The sequence below is a fragment of the Lissotriton helveticus genome, chromosome 8, assembly GCF_964261635.1.
Source record: "Lissotriton helveticus chromosome 8, aLisHel1.1, whole genome shotgun sequence".
Classification (NCBI taxonomy): domain Eukaryota; kingdom Metazoa; phylum Chordata; class Amphibia; order Caudata; family Salamandridae; genus Lissotriton; species Lissotriton helveticus.
The window spans coordinates 620,360,599-620,385,482 of NC_136069.1; the positions used below are offsets into that span (position 1 = coordinate 620,360,599).

Sequence of the window (24,884 nt, forward strand, 5' to 3'; positions counted from 1 at the left end):
ATGTCTCCCTCTCTCTGTCTCCCTCTGTCTTCCATTCCCTCTGTCTCCCTCTCTCTGTCTCCCTCCCTCTCTCTCTCTCTCTCCCTCTGTCTCCCTCCCTCTCTCTCCCCCTCCCGCTGTCTCTGTCTGTCTCCCTCCATCTATCTCCCTCCCTCTGTCTCCCTCAATCTGTCTCCCTCTATCTGTCTCCATCCCTCTGTCGCCCTCCGCCCTCTGTCTGTCTTCCTCTGTCTCCCTCCCTCTGCCTCGCCCTCTGTCTCCCTCTCTCTGTCTCCCTCCCTCTGTCTCCCACCCTCTGTCTACCACCCTCTGTCTGTCTCCCTCTATCTGTCTCCCTCTCCCTCCCTCTGTCTACCCCGGACTCCCTCCCTCTGTCTCCCTCCCTCTGTTTCCCACAGTTTCCCTCTCTCTTTGTCTCCCTCCCTCTGTCTGACTCCCTCCCTCCCTCTGTCTCCCTGCCTCTGTCTCCCTCCCTCTGTCGCCCTCCTCCCTCTGTCTATCTCCCTCTGTGTGTCGCCCTCTGTCTCCCTCTCTGTCTCCATCCCTCTGTCTCCGCCCCTCTGTCTCCGTCCCTCTCACCCTCCCTCTCTACATCACTCTCTCCCTCCCGCTGTCTCCCTCTCTTTCTGTCTCCCTCCCTCTGTCACTCTCCCTCTCTCTTCCTCCCTCTGTCTTTCTCCCTCTATCTCCCTCTGTCTTTCACCCTCTGTTGTCACCCTCTGTCACCTCACCCCAGCTTCCCGGGCACACACACAGCCGCACCCGATTACTTCACATGTCTTTAAAAGACCATTTACTGGGAGATGTTATGCATAGTGAGAACAAAGCTTTCAATGGAATGCCTCTTAATTAGCAGCAGTTATGTGCGAAGTGCATGTTAATACCGGTGTCATCCCGCGACACACCCACCATTTGCAGGCGACAAAGTACTGTGTCGGGGCACACAGTTTGGAAAGCTCTGTTCTAAGGTATACACTCACAAACATAGTTGTGGGCAAAACAGACATTTATCAACAAAAATGTAAAAACAAACACATAGGCCTTGATTACGAGTCCTAATTGCATATTTAATATACCACTAAGTAGAGATACCCTGCGGATGATTGTTTTTTGGACATGATAAATTACAGTAATTATGAGTTTTGCTCTGAAAATGGGATATAACACGTGGACTTTGGTGCTTGCTGGTATTTACTGGGGATTTTCCACCCAATTAATTCTGCCAAGTTAGACCTGTTGAAACTGTTTGGGTGAAAAATATGATTGTTGGATTTTACAGAAAGATGTATAATTCTGAGACACCCATGCAAACAATGATGTACATAGGTGTCAACAGTTTACAATGCACTCGTAATAGGGTGATAGAGGCAATGTTTTTTGACCCTTTAAACTAATATGTTCAACCAAAAAAAAAAAAAAAATAGCAACATCAATATTTAACCCCTTCGCTGCTGGCCCGTTTCCGCCGCTGTGCGGTAAACAAACGAACAGGGCGGGGCCGTGACGAACCCCAGCCGTCATCAGCACACGAGCAGCGCAGAGCGTGACGGCTGGGGTTCGTCACCAGCATGCAAGGGGTTAAACTCATGAGATGTCTGAATGGGTGGTACACATGCTTCGTGAATGGCTTCAATTTGTACCTTTGCTAGTAAAAGAAAAAAAGCCATGAATTCACGCCTAAACCCACTGAAATGGCATTCCTGTTTATTTGCCTGTAATAATTTACCTGTATTTAGCCACCTGTATATTACAACAGTACCTGCCATTTAACCGCTTCTGTACCTAATGGATTCATGAAGTAGCCAAATGACAATGTCCATTTCACTTCCTGTTTTCTAGTACCACCTCTTCTTCAGACTTATCCAATGAAAAGCCAAGATCTAATCTGGTTGAAAGTGCGAGGGCGAGGTAATGTCAATCTTTTCATACAACCAAATCCACAAATAGTATTGGCTTGTATTTTGCTCTGTTTCCAGGTTATGGTATGTTTGGGTGATGGGGGCTTTGCCGTGGTTAAAGTTTTGTCCTAGAGCCTGATCACATTAACTTTGAACTTAAACATTTAATTGTTTCACTAATATTTGAATAAACTGACGAGTGCAAAAATGGCAATTGCACCATCCAGCGCAAATATTGCTTAGCCATTTTTGCACTGGTTGTTCTGTGCAGATCTCGCAACAAATATATACACATTAGGTCATACTCTGTGATCGGTCTCCAAGTGTTAGGATTCGCAACAAGCACACAGTAGGCACCGAGGAGTCAATGAAAGAACACACTATAATGCATCAACTATATGCTACTTGCTGGATGGGCATTTAACATTATAGTCTAAAAACATTGTTTTTATATTATCCCATGATAACAAGCATGAATTCATTAAAGTACGTCTAAGTGAATCATAAAGACATGTGTAAGACACACCTCCTCAAATCCTTGATCTGATGTCTCAACGCGGGGACACACCGTTGGTGTAACCATGCGCTCTACAAATGGAAAAACTAAATAAAAAAATAAATAAAAAATAAGACGTGCTTAAACTGAGCGTTTGTGAATCTGGAGAAAAATGAACTAAAAAAACCCTGATCTAGGGAAATTTTCCACACAAACCTTTTTCTTCTACATTTTTCGCACAAATTCCATTAACATGATGTCAAATGTATCCTTTTGAATGCCCCTCATTAAAAAAAAAGAAAAAATGCCTTCAGTCTTTTTGCTCAGGATACAGGAAACCCCTTATTCTCACCTACACCTAGTACTTACCGCTCTAAACCCCAGTGCTTTTAACCCTACCTCTACCCTTTTACCTCTCCCATAGCATATACCCTTGCACATTTACGCCTACTTAGAACAAGTACCTCTTTGCACTCCCCTCTCCATTACTCCTGTGCTTTTCTTCTGTCAGGTTTTCTTGTACCACTGTCTCATTCTACCTGTCTTTTTTCTTTTGTTTTAAATTTTTCTTCAAATTGTTTGAGGGAAAGCGTTTTCATCGTTTTGGACTTTCAGCATTATGGAGTAACACTTCACCCGCCTGAGTCATCAGAATGATGGGGCATATTACCAACAACTAGCGATAATTATCACTAGGTTGGCTTAGCGGCAATAATTTTATCGCCTTGTAGCGATGATTTTTATCGCTTAGGAGCCTTGATATTATCAAGGTTTATCTCCTAAGCGATAAAAATCGGCTGAAATGCATGAATATCGCTGAAAAGTCAGCGATATTCATGCATTACCGAGCAAATGCTCTTAGCCATGTTATCCACCTCCCATTGGATAGCATAGCTAAGAACTGCTCAGGGCAGGTGTTAGCGTTTGGAGATATTCGCGCTTAGCGCGAATATCTCCAAAAGTTGGTAATAGGAGATAGTGATGTTAGGGACTGTTTCCAGTCGCTAACATCTTGGCACGCCCACTTTGCATGTCATTAGTGATAAATTACTCTGATATGCAAAGCGGGGCCCAAGATGGTCGCTATCTCCTACTAGCTGTCGCTAACTGGTGTTAGCGACAGCTAGGTAATAGGGAGATAATTTTATCTCCGCTTTCTTGGCTTTTAAAGCCAAAAAAGCGGAGATAAATCCCTTGATAATATGCCCCGATGTTCTCAATTTTAGTTTTTCTCCATATTGAGATGAAGCTTTTAAACTACTTTTAACTTATATCTTGCAAATAATATAGTACTTCCTAAAAAGTCTTGATGTGCCAAAGAATATACTAATTTCATAATAATCAATGTTATTAATCCGATATCTTATCATTAGATTATTAGAGCATTTATTTTATTAAAAGCCTACACAGACCCAAAAGAGTCAACGTTGGGCGAAGGGGACAAAAATGTTGGGATAGGAATAGCAAAGCTGTAACCTGTGTAGAATCAGCATATAAAGATTGGGTAGGGAAGTGAGCAGACACAATTTGCCTGGTCCACAACAAACTGTATATTTCTCTTGTTAAGTACATTTCAAATTATTTTTAATTAATGCAACCAAATAAGAGAAAAATAGGATTAGGAAAAGTTTATATAATGAGGTACAGTGTCAATTGAAAGCATCATAAGCCCCTAAGCCCCTTTGCGTTGCTCTTGCACCATTCAAATTGGTGCAAGAGTGATGCCAGTAGCGGCTCGTAGTGGGAGTGTTGCGGAGTGGTGAGGCGGGCGGGGGAGGGGGGGGGCAGGGTGGGGGGTAGTAAACTCCTGTTCGGTTTCGGTTCCGATTAAAAAACCCTCATTCATGTACCGAGGCATGATAGCCGGTATAACTTGATTCTCCGCCTTGTTGTTGTTAGCAACATGACAGCATCATCATCGGGTTTAATTGTATGCTTCCTCCACCAGGAGGTAAACCACTGGTTAGTACAGTAGTGAATCAGTAATGAAAAGGGTGTGGGATTAAAAAAGGCTTCTTAACTATTTCGGTAAGTTTAATCAGTGTTTTGGAAAAGAAAGCCTGGTTAAAAGAATTGGCGTGCATAGGAAGCTGAGTTATGGGGCTTCCGCACTGAGTTATGTCCATAAAAAGGTCGACATGTTTCAGCCACAGGTTGCCCAGAGGGTCAAGTTGGCTTTCTTCAGAACCTAGTGTCTCTATTTGGGGAATAGAGAAAAAAAGGAAAAAGTGTATAGACCTTGAATGTCAGGTCTGATTCATAGAATAATTATTCTAGAGATAAAAAGGCCTTTAAGTACCTTTCAGGTGAAATATTATCGCCTCCTCTGGCGTGCTGAGAGGGATTGGAACTGCTCCTTCGCAGATGCTTGTGCTGTCTCTGCCCCTCAGACCCGAAAACAGAGGCAGCCTCCAAATAGAGACACTAGGTCCTGAAGAAAGCCAACTTGACCCTCTGGGCAACCTGTGGCTGAAACATGTCAACCTTTTTATGGACATAACTCAGTGCGGAAGCCCCATAACTCAGCTTCCTACGCACGCCAATTCTTTTAACCAGGCTTTCTTTTCCATAACACCGATTAAACTTACCGAAATGGTTAAGAAGCCTTTTTTAATCCCACACCCTTTTCATTACTGATTCACTACTGTACTAACCAGTGGTTTACCTCCTGGTGGAGGAAGCATACAATTAAACCCGATGATGATGCTGTCACGTTGCTAACAACAACAAGGCGGAGAATCAAGATATACCGCCTATCGAGCCTCGGTACGTGAATGAGGGTTTTTATCAGAACCGAAACCGAACAAGAGAACTAAAACCCTGGTTACTTAGACAAGTGATCCCTTCCCCCATTGATTTTTGTACATTATAACTAAGGAAGCTGAAATGACCACTGATATTTCCTTAACCCCTCCCCTGAAAAGCAAAGGGTAGTAAACTCCAGCATACGGCCGACCAGAGAAAAGTACATAAATAAATAAACCAAACGAATTACATTGCATGCGCTGCAACACCATTTGCGTTGCAGCGCGTGCAATATAATTTTTAAAAATTATTTATGTACTTACCTCCGGTCAGCCGTATGCTGAAGTTTACTATCCCCAACCCTGCCCCTCCCACACCCCGCCCCACTGCCCCCCAACACTCCCACTACGAGGCACTACTGAGCAACGCCGCTCAACAATTAGATTTATGAAGCCACACAAGGCCACCTTGTGTGGTCCTGAGTGGCTTCATAAATCTAGAGTAAAGCAACGCAGCGCAAATCACTGAGTAGCCTTCCTCTGCGCTAGGGAAGCATTCCATGGGCATTGCGTGGGTGTTCGCACACAGCTCCCATGGTTTTTGACACATTTCCAGAGTTTCTAGAACTGGCAAACCTGGGAATGCCCAAAAATCATACGCCTTTCCAAGAGAGGCATAACAAGGAGAAATATCTTTATTTCTCCTTGTTGCTTCCTCTTTCTTTGTGTGCTCTATTTTGTAGCACACAGAGATAGAGAAATATGCATCCAAAGATTGTTTTTGTGCCGTAAGCTGCTCCTTCCTGTACAAAAACAATACTACATGCAACACAGGCACCTTTGCATCATGGTGTAAGGATGCCTGCTTTGGCAGTAGGCAGCCAAAACTGTGCCAGTGCAATAAAAGGCAGAAATGCGCCATATTCTTTAACCCCTTCACCGCAGGGCTAATTCCCCCGTGCCGCAGGTGGGCCGCGCGTGGCACAGCAGTGTTTGTGACGAGCTTGGCTCGTCATGCAGCACGGTGGCGTTGTGCTCATGATGAGCTGAGCTCGTCATGATTCTGCCCACACAATGGAATGCCCCGCACAGAAGGGGAATTACCCCCGAGTGGGCGTTCCGCGGCGGTTATGACGAGCTGAGCTCGTCATGAGCACCGAAAGTGTTAAAATATGGTGAATTCCTGCCCCTTCCCTGTCATGCAGTGCAGTGCAGCAAGGTGACTTGCTGCGCTGCACTACATGACAAATTCCCAAAATATGCCCCTCAATGTCTATTTGTGATTACTGGCACAGGCTTGCAGCATTTAATGATATGTTTTGAGCTTAAAGAGGCCATCCAGTGATTGATGTCACAATACATCTCAAAATCCCAGCTGGCAGTAACAAACAAAGCCACATTGTAGAACATCTATTGTTGATTGTTAGTTGTGCAGGGCCTGGTAAAGAGAACTGGCTTATTTCTTAATTGGAGGGCCTTATTAATAAAATATAGTGCTAGATAGTTCCATGATGTGACTGCTTAAGGCACACAAACACAGGAATATCCGCTTGGCTTTATGTAGGTTCTGTTGTGGTATCACAGTAAACGTTCTCCCTCTTTATTGCCTCTGTCTTGATATCTTAATTGCTGTTATCAGTAGCATAATTTCCCAGACCAGATCAAATGTAACTATATGGAAACCCGTTGGAGATTGTTGCTTAATGTATTTATCTGAATTCGAATTGTATAGATGTTTTAGTTACAACTAGGGCTGTCATTTTGAGCAATAAAAAGGCAATATAAAAATACCTGTATAATGATCTGTTGAACTTTAATATTTATATATTTTAGTTTTCTTCCCGATGAAGGGGTCTAGGAACCCTAAAACGCAATTAGAGAGCTATTCAAACACTTAAAAAGTTATTGTTGATTTCATGTATAATTGTTAAGGAGTGAAAAATTGAAAAAACGAGGACGAAAAAGCACATGGAAGGAGAATGTAATAATGCAGTTTTAACATTTGTTTGCACATAAAATATAATTTTGCTTTCCATTTAAATCAAATATATTGAATAAAAAGGCTAAAAAACTGTCTGCAATTTAATAACGTTTTACCATTTACATAAATGGTCTTAACTGAGGTTTCAATCACAAAACTTTGGACTTGAATTCAGAATCCACATATTCACATTTTTTAAATAATGATTTTTTCAATATTTCCAACATTTGTATAGCAAACAGTGTCGTATTCATTTTTTTCATTCTGGGCATTCCGAAGTTTGCTTTTTCACAGGGATCTTGTCTTTCTAGTAGACCAGAGTATGAATCACAGTGGATTGATGTGTTAGTGATTAATGCTTTAGTATGAAGAGTTGTGCGAATATTTTTGTATTAATTGTGCGTGACTCATTTTGGGTTGAGAAACTTACTTTGAACAGATAGCTGTCTAGTGGATGGAATGTTTTGGTCCTTCCTTTGGAGTGTGTCAGTTGTGCCTGAGTGGAAGAAAGATGAACTGTGGAGCTCAACCATTTGTCTTCTTTCTTGAGGGTGGCGGTCTTCCATTGTCCAGCAAGTGTGTTTGCTATGTATGATGCAGCTGGCGTAGTGGAACATATTGCTAATTGGTATTTATTTGGCTTAAAGTAGGACTACTTGTATTTAGAATGTTATGTTTATAAAATGATTGTGTGGCATTTTCGAGTGGGCTTAGAGGGGTATTCTGTTCGTGTTTTGTGCTGTGAAACAAAGATCCAGGTTTCCTCATTTTGAGGACTAGCTAGTGTGGCACTAGGACACTCTGGGCTTGATTCAAAAAGGCAAACTTAAAATTCTGTGTAAGTTTACCATCGTTTGCTATTCACAAAGGGATATAACAAGTAGTATATTTACAAGTGCAGAATCTCAGCACATAAAAAGACCTATCTTGTTTAATGTGCCGAGACTTCGCACTTGTAAAGATTCTACTCGTAAATACCTTTTGTGAATAGAAAACAATCATAAATTTACACAAAAGTGTAAGTTTACCTTTGTGAATCAAGCCCTAAGATTCCTACTTGATCTCAACTGAACACTACATTAGATAGTTCTGAATCTAAGGTAATGGCAATAGTCCCCACTCTGAATGCTAGCTTTAATTTGCTGTGACTGCAAAGTAGATACAGTTAATTTTCAGTAACCTCCATTAGTGAGTGAAACCTGTCCTAGGTTGCTTCTGTTGTGGTTCAGGAAGGACCTTGCCTGGCAGTTTGAGCTGGACTGTTCTTATTGGAGCAGGATCAAGACTGCTTTGTATATGACCGGGTTCAAATTGAGGTATCGTGATGTGCAAAATAACGAAAGGCTGGGATGCGTTTCAAGTAAAACCAGGGGTGAGAATATTCAAGCATTCCCTCCATTCCTCTTTTAAATACTTTAGTGTATTGCCCTAGGTGGGACGGGTATGCCCTGACATGGGCTCTGTGCACCCTGTATCACTGGAATCAAGCGGTACCTGATTGATGAGTCCAAACTAGGGCAACAACTGTCCTAGGTTGCTTGTGTTCTAATTCTGGAAGGACCTGGTCTGGCAGATTGGGCTGGACTGTTCCCATTGGTACAGGGCCAAGACTGATTTGCATATGGCTGAGCACAAACTGAGGTGGCATGGTTTGCAAAATAACAATGAACTGGGATGCAGTCCGAGTAATTAAATTACCAGTGACTAAGATTAATTCAAGAGCCATTCTTTTTTTGTTTAACTTAGTGTGTCACCCTTAGGACCTGATTATGAGTTTGGTGGATGGGTTAGTCCATTGCAAATGTGACGGATTCCATTATATTCCATTAGGGTGGTCGGGATATCCGTCACGTTTGTGATGGAGTAACCCATTCGCCAAACTTGTAATCAGGCCCTTAGTGGGATGGGTATGCCGAGACATGGGTCCTGTGCACACTGTGCAACTGGAATCAATATATTCTGGGCTGATGAGCTCTAGATAGGGTCAAATTGGTCCTAGGTTGCATGTGTTCTGCTTAAGTGAAGACCTAGCCTGGTAGTCTGGGCTGCACTGTTCCTATTGGAGCAGGGTCGGGGCTGATTTGCATATGGCTGGGTCCAAATTCAGGTAGAATGGTGTGCAAATTAATGATGGTCTGGCATGCTCCCCTGAGTAATTAACAGTGGCTGAGATTAATTCAAGTATTTTGAATTTTGAATTTTTTATTAACTGTACAATTAATTAAAATCTTTACAGTAAAAGGAGAGAGTACAGAAAACAGTAATTGTAAACTTCTTTGCTTGGTGAAAGGTGTACTACTGTGCTAATTAAAAAGGCGAATTAAAAACAGAATAGGGTGAGGGGGTACGACGCCCCATATGAATGGCCTTTTTCCAACCTTGTGTGCCTTGGAGTTAGTCTTAAAGGCGGACGATTCATTCCTGGAGGGGCGTACCAGTTGGGCACCCATCCCTTTTATGTATATTTTAGTGGGTGTGGGTGTGGGTGTGCCCAGATGTGGGTCTAGTGCACTCTGTGTAAATGGAATCAAGCTACATCTGGCTTATGAACCCTAACTAGAGTGAAACTGGTCCTATGTTGCTTGTTTTCCGGTTTAGGGAGGACCTTTTCTGGCAGTTCGGGCTGTAGTGTTCCCATCGGAGCAGAGTCAAGACTGAATTGCATCTTGCTGGGTTCAAACTGAGGTGGCATGGTGTGCTAAATAATGATGGACTTGGAGGCGTCCCGAGTAATTATCAATGGCTGAGATTATTTCAAGCATTCCATCCATCCCTTTTTTTAATACTTTAATATGTTGCCCTAAGTGGAATGGATATACCCAGAAGTGGGTTCCGTGCATGCTGTGCCACTGGAATCAACCTATACCTGGCTCATGAGCCATAACTAGGGCAAAACCGATCCTTTGTGCATATGTTCCAGTTCAGGGGGGACCTGTCCTGACAGTTTGGGCTGGACTGTATCCATTGGAGCAGGGTTAAGATGGATTTGCATACAGCTAGATCAAACTGAAATGGCATGGTGTACAAAATAACAATGGACTGGGATGAGGCAGAGTAATTACCAGTACATGAGATTAATTCAAGCATTCCATCCATCCCTTTTTTGTATACACCAATTATGAGTTGAGGAGAGTGGTAACCCTGAGAGGGATGCCACCTTTCTCAGTTTTAAGGGGTCAGATGACGTTACAACTGGATTTTCTGGGTGCAGAACACCATATCCAATTTTACCAGTCAGAAAGTCACATTGGAAGTGGGCTGCAATTGTAGCCTAGCACCAGTTACCGGCACACATCTAATTCCCTTTAAAGGGAAGTGGAAGCATGCCAGACCACATTCTCTTCTTCCCTTAGCCACCCTAGTTCCCTGACCTCATCAGCGGCATTAACCACAATTACCACCTGCTCAGCACATGGGTAAATGTGATCATAAATTCCCACAGAATTAGGAATGTTGTATTAGGTTCCTGCCTGTAAATTATTATTTTTGCACTGTTATTCCCCATTTTGTGTGGATTGGCTTTTTGTAGGCATAGTGAGGTACAGATTTACCAGTGAGAATTGTTAATTCTCTGCATCTATCTATGCCTAACTCACAATTGGGGGCTTATTAGTAAAATGTCAGTAAAGGTCCAGTTTATAAATAATTTGTCTTATGGTGAGAAACCCCCCAACCACAGTTGTTTCAATAACTAGCAGAAAAATGTAATTAAATTCTTCAATGAGAATGTTTCATGAAATATTGTATCTCTTTTGCCTTCAGATTTGAAAAAGTTGATGAGAAGCCATCATTGCCCCCATCACCTACTAAGGATTTCAAGCCGAAAGTCTCACCACCAAAAATTCCCCCTCAGTCAATGCAGAATGACAGGCCCAAAGTGTCACCTCCACCAGTTCCCCTTCCATCTAACCAAGAAAGTAAGCCCAAAGGGCCACTACCAGCAACTCCAGCTTCACCTACTAAGGATGTTAGGTAAATATACGTTTGCTTAATATGTAGTTTCTAAAGAATGTATCTGATTTGTGTAGTGGTGTTTTAGTTCCTTAATGTGCAAATACTCATTTTTGAAAATGTAAGAATATTTAAAGTTCAACTTGAGGAGTCTTAAGGATATGCCTTCAAACATGAGATAATCATAAGAAACTAATATTTCATATCACAAAGAAAATAGTTTTTAATGTGAAAGAAAATAAATAATTTGTGAATTATTTCAACTATTCTAACTCTACCCATGCAAATTTTCACAAAGTGAAGGCTCTGCAGTTGTAGAGGTAGGAAAATAAGGTTACGGGAGTACAATTTAATAAAATTACGACATTCCCTTACATGTGCTTCTACCATGTGCAGGTCTAAGTGTATGCATCTGGACATTTCATTAGCAATTTTGTAAATCAGTTCCCCATGTTTTGAGCATCAATTTCACAAGCACTAAGCACACTAAACATGTACGTTTCCAAATTGCTCATTGGGAATTCAGTAATGAATAACATCTTACAACTGCACATTTCCTAATGTGTGAGTTAGGTTTTTAGCTCGGAATCCCAAATCTAGAAGTACTGCCAAACTGGTTTTATTGTTGGCAAACATATTTCAAGATGGCGTCATTTACGAAAGTCAGGGCTGCCCCCAAAAATAGGAGAAAATGCGGGACAACTGAAACGCCTATAGGGAAGCCCCGCACCTTCCTCAACCCAACAGTCACCATGGACATTGATCCTCAGAACTGCACCCACAACACGGTGTTGGTGGTGGGAGAGGAGGAAGGTGGGGAATTAGATAAGTACATACTGAAATGCAATTTATACATTAACCTGTGCGTGCTTGTATCTCTCAGTGTGATATTTTCACGGCTTTTTACTTTCTGTGAATTTAATTAAAAGATTTAAAACAAAAAAAAAGATGGCTTAATTTCAACTCAGCTTTTAGGCAGGGAAGAAATATCCTTGTGTGCGAACCCACTGAGAATATAGTGAGGACATTTAGTTGAAAAGCTATTCTGACAGACCATTTGCTGAATACTTTAGAAGGATGTAATTCCGTGGCACATTTAAGGCTTTTTCTTGATGTCTCTTACTATATATCAGAGCCTATTTGTCTGCTTTTTGTACCAGTACTCAGTGACAAAATCCTTCCCTGCCTTGATAGTAATCTGTTACTTCTTATTGCAAGATTTGAAATGTACGCTGCTCACCTGTTATCTGGTTATTTGAAATATGTCTAGTCAGCATCTTGTGAAAGTTCCTGATATTGACTCCTCTGCACATACCCTAGTGCTACAGACACCTCTATCACCAGCATGTTACAGTGAAGTGGTTCAGTGTGAGTTTCATAGTAGATGGGTTTGGCCATGCTGCTTCTGCTGTTGCATTCCCATCACTACTATTTTACAAGTCACCCAAAAAGGTACCACCTTTCAAGCTTTTGAACAGGTTACAGCCCCAGCGAACAGAAACTCTGAAATAAAAACGGACTTTCCTTATTTTATGATGGAGGAGGTATAGTGCTAAATCACCTGGATCTCGGGGCATCTAATTTTCAGACATAATATTGATTTTATAATCATTGGGAGATAGGTAGAGATCAAAATGAGACTGGGAGGATATACAATGTTCCAAAGCACAATTAATTTAATTCCCTTCTAGATAAATTGTTTGTCTCAAAAACTGTTAGACATATATGACATGTCACCGTGCACCTGTGACTATCTGCTGCCGACTGTGACAGCGGTGGTCATGGTCATACTTTCACAATTAGCTGAGGGTAGACAGATGCAGCAGCAAAACGCAGTAATGAAGCAAACACATCACAATGTGCACACATGGCAGCCAGCAGTTGCAGTACTAACATATGAAAATTTTTCCTAGTGACCTACATTTTTTAGTTTGCAGCAGAAGCTAGGACAGGTGGCAAAGGCAGAAGGAGAAAGCACACCTAACCTTTGTCATATGTCACATTGATAGAAGTTGCATTGTTGAATTTGAAACATTATTTCATTGATGAAACATTCAATTTAATTTGTTACATGTGTCGAATGCGATGAACTAATTTTCAGGGGTTACAAACTATTCCCACCATTAACAAGCATGTCAAAGGAAATGTTGACCATGATACTACTATTTAGAGTAAGTTTGACTGTAAGTCTACCTGTGTGTTGCGGGGCCTGGCTAGCAAATACGGCCTCCCGGACATGCACTTAGGAAGCTCTACCTGCCCGGTCATTAAATCCTGCATTATCTTGTTTTCCACTCAATCCTCTATCGTGCAACTGCATGCTGCTGAGCAGCTGAACCCCCATTTGGTCTGGGGGCTGTTTGGAGACTGTCCGCGTTCTGGATCACAGACTGCACGGTGCAATGTTTGATAAGCTAAACAGCCCTCATCCAAGGATTATACTTGTTACTCTACGATGCTCGGAAGATATAGCAGGATTGACCGCATTCTTATGAAGTGGGCCTTGAAGTTAATGAGGTGCTGCACCTGTCCCGCTACATGTCGGATCATGCTATGGTTTATTGTGAACTTGCATTGGGATGTTCGGCAGACTTTGGGGACCAGGAGGCTATCACCTGAGGTCCTGCAGCACTCCGAAGAAGGGAAACCTTGTCTGAGGCATTGAAAAACTACTTCGAGCGCATTTGGTCCATGACCCAATTTTGGGCGACCAAATGGGAGGCCAAGAAGGCGGTGCTAATAGGCCGGTGTATCAGTTTGTCATGTGGAGTGCGTCGCACCTTACAGTCTGAGCTCCTGTAGAAGGAGGCTGACCTAACACGGGCTAGGCAATTATCGCTGGATGGCAGGGATGGGCGCAACTGGGAGTTGTGACTCTCGCGAGCAGTCACAGAGGTTATGGATAAGCTGGAGCGGTATACGCTTAAATCGTATTGCCAACTTCTCCATAGGGAGGGGGACAGAACTGGGCGCCTCTTTGCCTGGATTCTTTGTAGGGAGGCCTCACACCTTTTCTTCTTGCACCTCTGTTCTTCCCAGGCTCATGAGATTTATACACAGAAAGGTATAGTGTACACATTGCATACTTATGGGGAACAGGTATACCGAGATCCTGCTCCGTCTTCGCGGCACTGTTCAAAATGTTTCTGGCGTCATTGCCACTACTGCAGCTGGGAGATCTGGATGCACAGGACTTGGATGCACTCCTCACCTTGGAGGAGGTTTGTACTGCTTTAGCGAAATTACCGGGGGGCAAGGCGACGGGCTGTGATGGAGTCCCTGCTGAGTTTGTCCAGTCCTTTTCATCTATGCTTACCCAGCATCTATTAGAGGTGTACTAAGAAGTGCAAGAGAGGCGTTTGCTTCCAGCATCTTCGAGAAAGGGTTGCATTACAATGCTGCCAAAGCCCGGAGGTGACCCATCGGATCCCTTGGCATATAGGCCACTTATGATGATTAATAGACACTAAGATACGTTGTAAAATGTTCGCCCACTGACTGTGCCTGGTCATTACTTGACTAATACACGCAGACCAATGCCGATTCATGCCTGGCCGCAGTACCTCAATGAACCTGTGGTGACTGATGCATGTGTTGCATGAGGTGGAGGGTTGCGACGAAGAACTGGCTCAGCTGTCAATAGACATAGCTAAGACTTCGATAAAGTTAAATGGCAATATCTCATGTGTCTGTTGAAGGCTATGGGGTTCAGAGACCACTTTTGTTCATGAGTTCGTCTGTTATATGCAAAGCCCACTTCTCAGGTGTTTTACACAGTGGGAGGTGGGGAGGGGCACGTGTCAGGGATGTCCGTTGTCCCCGCTTCTTTTTGTTATAGCACTGGAGCCTTTTGCTGTTCAGATCTGGCAGCACATGGCCGAGTGGGGGATTATGGTGTGGGGTTTACTCTGCTTGGTGTCCTTATATGTGGACGATGCTCTTTTATATCTCTTGTTTCCTCTAGCTGCTCTACCCATCCTGTTATCGTATTTAATTGCTTTTGGGGAACTATGAGGCCTCCACATCAATTATGTAAGTCCCTCGTGTTCCAGATAGGGTCTCTGGCTGCCTGTGAAGGGAGGAATTTTCTGCCAGTGCCCCTTATTTGGGAGTTGGACCCCTGGGAATGGTTATTGCGTACCCCACAAAGGAGTAATCAATCCAACATAGAGAAGATCACTGAGGGACTACGCTTGTTGGTGAGATTCTGGACTTCCCTGCCACTGTCTCACATGGGCTGTGTGGCTATTGCGAAGATGGTGTTTCTGCCTCATTGCCTCTAACGTATCAACCATTCATTTGACGTGCTGCCCCGGGATTCTTTCGTACGTTGCACTCTCTCCTGACATTTCTGATCTGGATGAGGGTGGAGGGCGGAGTAGAGAGGCTAGAACACACATGTCTCTGCCATTGGAGGCGGAGGTCTGACGGTACCTGATCTGAAACAATACTACTTGGCTGCCCAAAGACAATGAGGGCACATTGGTTAGTCAAGGAGGGCACCTCGGAGAAGTCCCTATTTGGGGATTTAGGGAGGCGGTCCTCCCTAACTCAGCTTTTAATGGCAGGGACGTGGAGTATGTCCCATATCTAGTCAGAAATAGTGACTCACTGTGGGAACTTACTGTTAAAATGTTTTGGGCAGAGCCCCGTTTGCTCGGGATTTGGTCTTCTGGGATCTTCCGGCCTTTAGACTACTGGGGGCTTCTGTTGCCTTCACTGCCTGGATGGTGGGTATTTGTGAGGTACATGGGGATCTCTTTCCTAACGAGGACTTTACAGACTTTGAAGCAGCACAGCAGGGCTTTCATGTAGGGCCAGGCCAATTTCTGCAGCCTGCGAATATTGCGGGTTTTGTGTGGGCCATGTGGCCCTTATTTCCAATGGAGTTAGGCTGAAGCCGTCGCTTGATATCCCACTTTTATAAGGCACTGATGAGGGACCGTAAGCAGGATTTTTTCCCGGATTGGGGAGCCTGGGAGCGGGATCTGGGGGTTCCGCTTGATGATGCCTGTTAGCAGCAGATGTGTGCAATAGTGAAGACAGTGTTGAGTAATGCATGTTTCGAACTCCTGCACTTCCATTTCCTTTCTCGTACATATTTCATACCAGTGTTAATGCATAGAATAGATCCTGGTAGGGATTGAGTCACGTCACAAATATTTCTTAGGTAAAAACTCATGATTTTTAAGGTAAAGACTCTGCATTCGCAGTGTTAGGCGTAACGCGTGCAAGTGTCATAGTTACACATATAATTCATGTGCAAAGTACACAGTTATTTCTTATATCAAATATCAGTCATGTTCAGTTCTTAGTGACGTGTAAAGAGTGGGCAACTTTACACTACATCAAGTGCACCGCTTTGCCTACTGCGGGGCGCATCATCTACATTGTTTATGGATCTTCGACTTTCTACAGCTCAGAGCCGAATCATCACCTTCCTCCTAAGGATAATCAACTTCTTTGCACCCCGCATCGCGATGACGATGCAACCAAGGTACTTTGCAGCGGGCCAAGGCTGGTCATTGAATCTGGCCCGCGCCCCATTGTGGTGAGCCTGAACATTTTGATTTGACCCAGCCAAGCATTACCAGATAGCCCCGTTGGCGCTTTATGCTTTTAAGCCCTACTTTCAGTTAATTCTTTAAAAATTCATAAGTCTGGTTCTACTGATTGGATTTTTGTCATTTTGGTATTGTTTTGTTCATTAATTTATTAAATGTAGCTTTATTTTTTTCTACTCAGTCTGGTATCTTTTTGTTGGTGCTTTCACTGTAGTACTATTTTAAGTGTTGCACAAATACTTTATGCATTGCCTCTTAAGATAAGCCTCACTGCTCTGTGCCAAGCTAACAGGGAGTGAGCACAGGTTAATTTACGGTGTTTTTGTGACTTACTCTAACTAGGATCATGGTTCCTGCTTGGACAGGGTGAATATCTCTGCCAACCAGAAACCCAATTTCTAACAGCCAGCTAGCCAAGACTCTTGAGATATCTTCACATATTTCTCATCTAGTTTTATAAAAACGACTCAGTGTCTTTAGGATATTATAATGCTTATGAACATAAAGAAATGTAGTTGAAAGTTCTTGCCCCCATTGGATTCTATATTCTGGTTTGATCGGAACTCCACATAAACAAACCGCTCTGTCTAGCACACATCATGTTTGTGATAATCCTGCTGCAATAAAATGTGTACTGTAAAGCATTCCACTGACCATTGGAGGTATAACTGTGCATCATCAAATAACCAAAAGGAAAGTAAAAAACACAAGTGGTTGTCTTTAAGTGCTATGAACTCATCCCATAATATATTTCATATGTAATGATTTCTGGTTTGGCAATAATTTGTTGATGGGAATATCTTGTTACTTATCGCTCTGTAGAAAACTGTCAAAAACTCCAGGGAAAGAGGATGGACTTCATACACACCAGAGAAAAATATCATTAAAAATGTCAATTTTGAAGTGGAAATTACAGCTTTTTGTGATGATAAGAAAAGAAGTAGCTTAACACTTCTATATGCAGTACAGTATGCCTTTGCCTAGTGTCCTTATGCAAGCAATGAAAATCCCTGCTACTAACTGGGCAGTAATATACAGCAATAATTAAGATACAGGGGGTCCATAACACATCTTGGCCCCAGTGCCACTACACCGCTGGATTACTGGCAGGTCTACCCTTCCCTATATGATGTAGATTTTTTTTTTAATCAGGGCACCTGCAAAATAGCATTTTATCTTACTCATGCTAGAAAACAAATAAGTATGAAGCAGTTTATGTGACCAATCAGTTTCTGTGAGAAAAGCAAACTTTCATCATGTCGCTGATTCAAGTGCTAAAGATGATGCTATGAAATGATCCAGCTCATAGTGTTTAAATTTGTTTTACTAGCTATCCTTTCTGTATGAACAGTGCTTCATGGATGAAAATAACTTAAAAAAAACAACAATATTTATTCTTATTTTAAAAACTAAAGTATAGAATCTCTAACATAAGAAGTGTTGAAAATGTATTTTGCATTTATACAGAGTGCCTTTACCTCCAAAGCCGATCATATCTGATAACAGTGAAAGAAGAAGTGCCAGTGAGAGAAAAGCAAGGTAAGACAATGTATGCCCAAAATAGGGCAGTCCTGTCTTTTTATGTGTGGAGACTCCTCAGTCATAAAAATGATACTAATAAAATACCTTTGTGAACGGCAAATAGGCATAAACACACACAAAAGTTCAAGTTTCACTTTGTAAATCAAGCCCTCTGTTTTTAAATATAAAAACACTTTTTGAAAAATATGCTTATGCAGTCTTAATTTTTTTTATGTGGCCATTCCATAGAGGTAAAACCCTCTGAGTTTATGCACACTCACAAATGTACACGCTCGTTGTTATTCAGAAACTCTTTTTCATCTATTCCTACCCTGGAAAAAGATGAAAATGTGCTACTGGCATTAGAAGGAGTGCCCCTTTTCCATGGTGTAAAGGGAACACAACAAACATTGTTGTGACTGTTGAGGAAAGGGTATTTTAATATGGAAAAAGCTTTGCACTTGCTTAGCAATTTTTACAAGAAGGCAATATTTATATTTCTTTGTGGAAAGAAGAAATTCACAACTGTTTACATAAGTAAGCCTGGAAATTTTCGATTGTTATAGGTTTCCATGCAAAACCTGAAAATCTTTAGTGAATACTATAGACAAATATATCTATAGCAATGAGAGGTCTCAGCCCTTTATTGATAAAAATAAGTATGCTAAACTACCTAATATGTGTCCCCGGATACCACAGCGAACTAACAGTGTGCTATAAAAGTCTAACTCAGTTACCCACCCACTCCCTCTCCCCGCTTGCATTCCAGTTTATTTGTTCAGTGTTGTCTGCATCTTTTTCCTGAAGTACAGAGTGACAGCTGTGCTCCCATCATGTTATGCTGATATATTAACATTAAACTTCAGGGGGAAGATTTCTTCATTTTTATGAATTGGGTCCCATATGTGCAATCAGCGATCCATTGCTAGCTGAACGTTGACAATGGAAAAGTAATTAAAGAACAGTAGCATTGCTGCCTTTATTTTGAATACCTAAAGGCATGATTGAACATATAAAATCATCTGTTTGTATTGTATTTTGGAACAGTTAGTTCTCAGGGTATGCTTAAAATTGGACAGTTGTGGTGAGGTCGATCTGAGGTATATTTTACATTTTGAAATGCACTTATAAACAATTTAATAGAGAATGTATGAGATTTCTGAGGGTTTTGATAGACAATTATTAATGATTCATGGGGTTATTCCTGAAGCTCTGATGCAATATCAAACTAACATACTAACCTACTGTCATCTGCCAACATGTAAATATACTTTCTTGGGAAGGTAAAATGCATGGATGTTGGTAAAATTATGTTTTTATACAATTGAGGCTATTTTTAATTGTATTAGGAATAAGGAATGAGGGCCATCTGTTATGTCACCTCACTATGCAAGGTATATCTTTGCTAGAGATAAATTCAGGGCCTGGGTTTAGAAGGCCAAGATAGAGGAAATTGTATTCATCATGCATGCTTCAATTCGGCAATTTCAAAAATATGAATTGATACTGTCAAAGCTGAGTTGCAGTCTGATGTTTTTAATTTCATATTCACATCTGATTTCAGTTGAATTCACTGTTGTCAATCATGCATTTCTAACCAAATTTACGTTGCTCCCATGCCTTTTAAGTCAACCATATTGTCATAGGATGTGTCCAATATTATTTTCATTGGTCATACTTAGTATATATTTAAGTTATTGTGTAATTGATTACATTGAGTTATCATGAGAGGTCATCAAGCCATCTGCAACACTTATTTTCATATTATTTCATTTGTTTGTAAAGAAGCCAAGATCTTGAAAATCTCATTGGAGAATCAAACACAACAGTGAAAACAATCAAAAGGTAAGAGTGTGTCAGCTAACTTAGTGAATGCTTTTTGAGTAGTTTTATGGCCATGAGAATTGTGTTTTTTTAATATAAATATAAATTTAAACATGATTTGTATTACTGTTTGCGAGCTCTTTCTCAGTTATTGCTTGAAATAAAGATTGAGTAGCTCCCAACCGAGGAAGTACACTGATAGTAATATTTTCTAGGAGTCAAGCAGAATTTAGAGATAGAATTAAAATGAAGACCTGCCAGAATACAGCACCATTTCTAATAGAGTAATCTACAAACTTGTTCATCAGGATACACTTACACAGAACAAGAAAAGCAAGAATGTGGGACGTTGTCTTTAAAAAATACTACACAGAATGAATTTGCAGAATGGAAATAGTGTACTCTTAAAACCTGAGAACTCACCCAGCAGTTACTACTAACAAAGTAAGCAGAATAGGACCAGGAAAAATGAAAATCAACAAAAGCAATGGAACACAAACAGCAAGACCAAGACCCAACCCATGCAACAAAACTCAAAAAATGTTCAGAGAAAGATACATTAAAAGGTTGACAACAAGGGTGAGTAATGTGGGTTGCGGATAGTCAGCCAAAGTTGAATGTTTTCATGTTGGAGGAAGTAAGTTATAGGCGGTCTGAGCACACTGTTGCCATACCTAAAATTGTGGCAACCGGCTAGGAACAATATGGGACATTAGAACAATGACCAGTTCTTAAAATATTTAAAACACATTGTGCAAGACTTTTTTTTTAGCAATTGACAAGAACACTTATTTATTTATTAGCATTTCTTCATAGATCAGTCAGTACTAATGGGGTGATAGAGAGCATAACCAATTACAAGGTGATTTAAAACTGCATTTTTAACAACTAAAGACAAGATGAACCACGACCTAACAATAACACCAGTATAAATAAAGATACAAATGGATATGCATGAATAAAATGTACAAAGTACCTTGTCATCTCAGTGTGGTTTCAACAACTCAAGAGCTCAGGATTAGGACAACAGGTCAAATTTTAAAATGATATTGAAACAGAAGAATTTTCGAATCTTTTTCGAATACTTCACAAAATGATTTAGTCTGCGTTAATGGAGGAAAAGAATACCAGATCTTAAGCGCGCTCTCCGAGAAAGACTGATTAAGTGCATGGGTGTCAATTCACCAAAATGCCAGGGAGATTAGTCAGTGTTAATGGAAGAAAAAAATACCAGACCTTTAGCACACTCTCTGAGAAAGACTGATTTAGTGCATAGGCATCAATTCACCAAAATGCTAGGGGTAATGGAAGTAACATCACATGCCACTTGACATTTACTATGACTCCCACACACGTTTACACATACACATACGCACATTTTTACACTCTCTCACATAAATACAGACTCATCTCCAAGCTTGCATACAACATTCCTTTAAAACCATTTTTACTTCCCTTAGCTACCAGATATTGTCATATTCTAGCTAATTCTACTCCATTTTTACTACACTAATAGTGAACAGTATTATTCACTATTTGTGTAATAAAAAAATTGACATAAAATCAGGAAGGTGGTGCCCCAACCAACGTCCATTAGGACGAGCTGCCCCTGTGGTCCAGGAACTTATTTTGCCATGTCTGAGGCCATGAACCACAAAAGCACTGCCAGGTGACCCCTAAATGACGTCCATTATTTAGGGCCTGATTCTGATGCGGTTAGGAAAGCATTCCCACCGAGGGTCTGATTCTGATGCGGCAAGGAAGGCTTCCTAACAGCATTTGCTCCTTCCAAATCGGATCGGGAACGTGTCTTCCCAACCAAGGGCCCAATTATGATGCGGTTAGGAACATTTGCTCCCATTGAAGTCAATGGGAGTCCAACCAAATTGTATGGGGAAGTATCCGGATGCATCATACTCCGTCGGTGGGACTCCCCCGATCCGAGTAAGTCAGAAACCATTTCCAAACCGATTCGGTCGGTAAGCTTTCCAACCCGCATCAGAATCGGGCCCTAAGTGTTTCTTTGTCTTTTGAAAGCTATCTGCTCAAGAAGGAAGGTATCAGAGCTCAATAAAAAACACAAAGACCCCTCAGATGCTCTGGATATGTTGGGGCCCCAGAGTGAGTAAAGAGATTTTTGAACAGCAGAGGTCATATTGAATAATTCACTGCCGTCAACAGGATGCCATTCAAGACTGTTTGATTTGTGACAGCCTTCAGAGATACAGAATTTATCTTGGATATTTCTGTGAATGGAGAATTGGCATAGTCATGTTAAATACAGTACAATTTGAAATGGGGTTCTAGTTGTAAGGAGGTAAAGTCACAAATCATTGGACAGGAGTGATCTGTTGGTTGTATATATAGCTGGACTCACATTAATATTATACGAGTCATTTTTTCCTTTAAAGAAAAACAAAAAGGAAAACCATGTCTTTAAAAGGGGAGGGCTTGATACAGTGTAGACATTTGCCTTAATTAGCGGAAGGATCTCATCTGTAGCCAATATAAAATAATCATGAAACATACCCAAAATTATTGCTAATTATACCAGTTTGGAGAAATATCATTCACTCCGTTGATCCTTAAAGCTTTTTAGGGAATGGGACACCAAACATTTGGAAATCTCAGATGAGGCTTTTAGAATAACCATGATAAATGTAATATCCCCACAGCCATTAAATAGTCACAACTCAAGCAATGCAACAGGTGTGTTTACACTGGGGGTTGGCTCCAGGCAAGTGACAAAAATGATCACTCCTCCATTTATAAAGTGTCTCTTTAATTCACTCTAATCCTAAATTACTAAAAATATCTTGCCCCCTACACTTGATTGCGTTTATATTTAATATCAAGTAAAATTATCAGAACACCAAACATATGAAGTTCACAATTTTTTATTCAAACTGATGCAAACACAGAATAGAATGAGGACATGATAGCTTGAATGAAAATAAAACAAAGTCAATGAAACAGATCTTCCTCTCTCTCAACTCAGCAAAGTCTAGGCTAGAGCAGCCTCAAACAAGGCCTAATTCTATATGTTGGCCTCAATGAAATCCCCTTTCGCTGCAGTTTCTGTTTTAATAACTAAGGTGAGCAAGCAAATTTGCAAATTCTTGCCATTTCCATTTCCATTTATATTTTTCTTAAGTAAACACCAACATTGATGAGAATTTACCAATTTCTGAGCTGATTTGATCTAACACCTTTTGGCCTGGCCAATCCATTGGATGTGCAACCACCACTGCTCTCCTGTGAGTTCACAGTAGCTTATGTAACTAACATCACTAAGCTATTCAAATTCTTAAAAGTCCATCTACCCCTTGGAGTACATGCAATCCAGTGGTGGTGCAGCGGAGTCTTCAAAACCTGAGGTGCTGCAGTGGGTTCTTCCTGTCTTAGCCTACTTCATTATGACATGAATTAGTGTTTAATTTAATGTAGAGCCAATATTCACAAGGTTCAAGGACTCAAATCTGAAAAAACAGATACAAACCCAATATCTTCTATTAGCTACTGCCCCGCCTCCCATGCACTACTAATAGTGTCAAATTGCCCTTTCTCACACCAAAGCACAGCAACTGTCATATACAATGTAAGCACGGAACGTCTAACAACTAAGCACCAGGGCCAGTTTTAAAGCTTTATCTTACTGGATCCCACCTATCTTTAGCCATCAGTCTCACTGAGAGGCACAGACCTTTGCACTGATTCTATCTAATATATACTTAACTCCTAAGGAACACATCATAGACATACACCAAGTTATCTAACAAATACCTATCAACTTTTAGGAGGATCCTGGAGTGCAATAACCTTTTACTGCCTTCCTAGACCACAGCTAACAGTGCAGGAATATCAATTGACTTAGCCTGAAATGACCAAAAACGAAGCAACTTCTCATTGATTAATTAGACCACCATTTCCTTCGGCCCCAACTGTTCTCCTTTTGAGGATTACATTCAAAACACTTGTCATTCATTGATCCATTTTCACTCCATTAAAAGAATACTGTCACAAGGATCACAGTCTAGCACTTTCACATCACTATACGATTGTGCCAGCCTTACAGCTCGAACAGAGGATTGCATTGGGTACTGGCAGTTGCGAAGACCCGCCTTGACATTAGAAACAATTTATATAACTATCCAAAAAGCAGCAGGTTAGAATGATGCGGTCCTCGTAATCTTCATCCAGAACATTGAAACAACATATCTATAGCCATAAAATCCCTTCCTGACTATGTGAAGGAACACCGGAACTTCAAAGCAGTCAGTCTATGCCTCAAAGCCTGAACTCTCAACTACAATAAGAATTTCTTCCATCTTCACCAGTCAATAAGACACCAACCTAAACTGAAACTGCTACTTATTTATAAAACTAGATACAAATGTTATTTGGGGAGAAACAACTTCTAAAAAGCTAATCTCTCTGGAATTTGCTCTTCAATGGACATGTGCTGGAAGCTGGACTACATAAAGTTCTGAAAACAGTATGGACTCCAATTCTAATCATTATATTTTAGTATACACCATCTGGATGACTGACTGCTTCTTCCTATTTTTCCCCACTTTCTTTCCAACATTAAATTACATAAATAAATAATATTCACAAAAAGTGACCACAATTCCTTCACTTTATGTTCCAAGTGTTCACATGCTTATTTTCATACTTTTTTTAAGATATACTGTGAATAGACAGCTTTAATTTCCTTACGCCTGCCTTGTTCCACATCTTTGTTAAGAATTATCGTTTACATTTATGATTTTAAGAAATGGTGTCCTACCTTAAAAAGGGGCAAAGAGCTTTTTTCAGTAATTCCTGAAGTGACTAATTGACATGACTGGCCCATTCGCTGGCCAATTTAAAGTAATTTGAGTTCTTTAAGTGGTGCACAGCTCT

The 24,884-nt window shown here is 41.1% G+C and overlaps 1 protein-coding gene across 7 annotated transcripts in view; it reads left to right on the top strand.

Annotated features, from left to right (window-relative positions):
• SCEL (sciellin) overlaps positions 1–24,884 on the top strand; it is a 490,458-nt gene that overhangs the window by 143,481 nt on the left and 322,093 nt on the right. For all 7 annotated transcript variants that reach the window (XM_078657473.1, XM_078657474.1, XM_078657476.1 and 4 more), the window contains 4 exons: positions 1,840–1,908; positions 10,882–11,091; positions 18,102–18,173; positions 19,941–20,000. In XM_078657473.1, the coding sequence (XP_078513599.1) occupies positions 1,840–1,908; positions 10,882–11,091; positions 18,102–18,173; positions 19,941–20,000 (411 nt within the window). The remainder of the gene's footprint in view (positions 1–1,839; positions 1,909–10,881; positions 11,092–18,101; positions 18,174–19,940; positions 20,001–24,884) is intronic.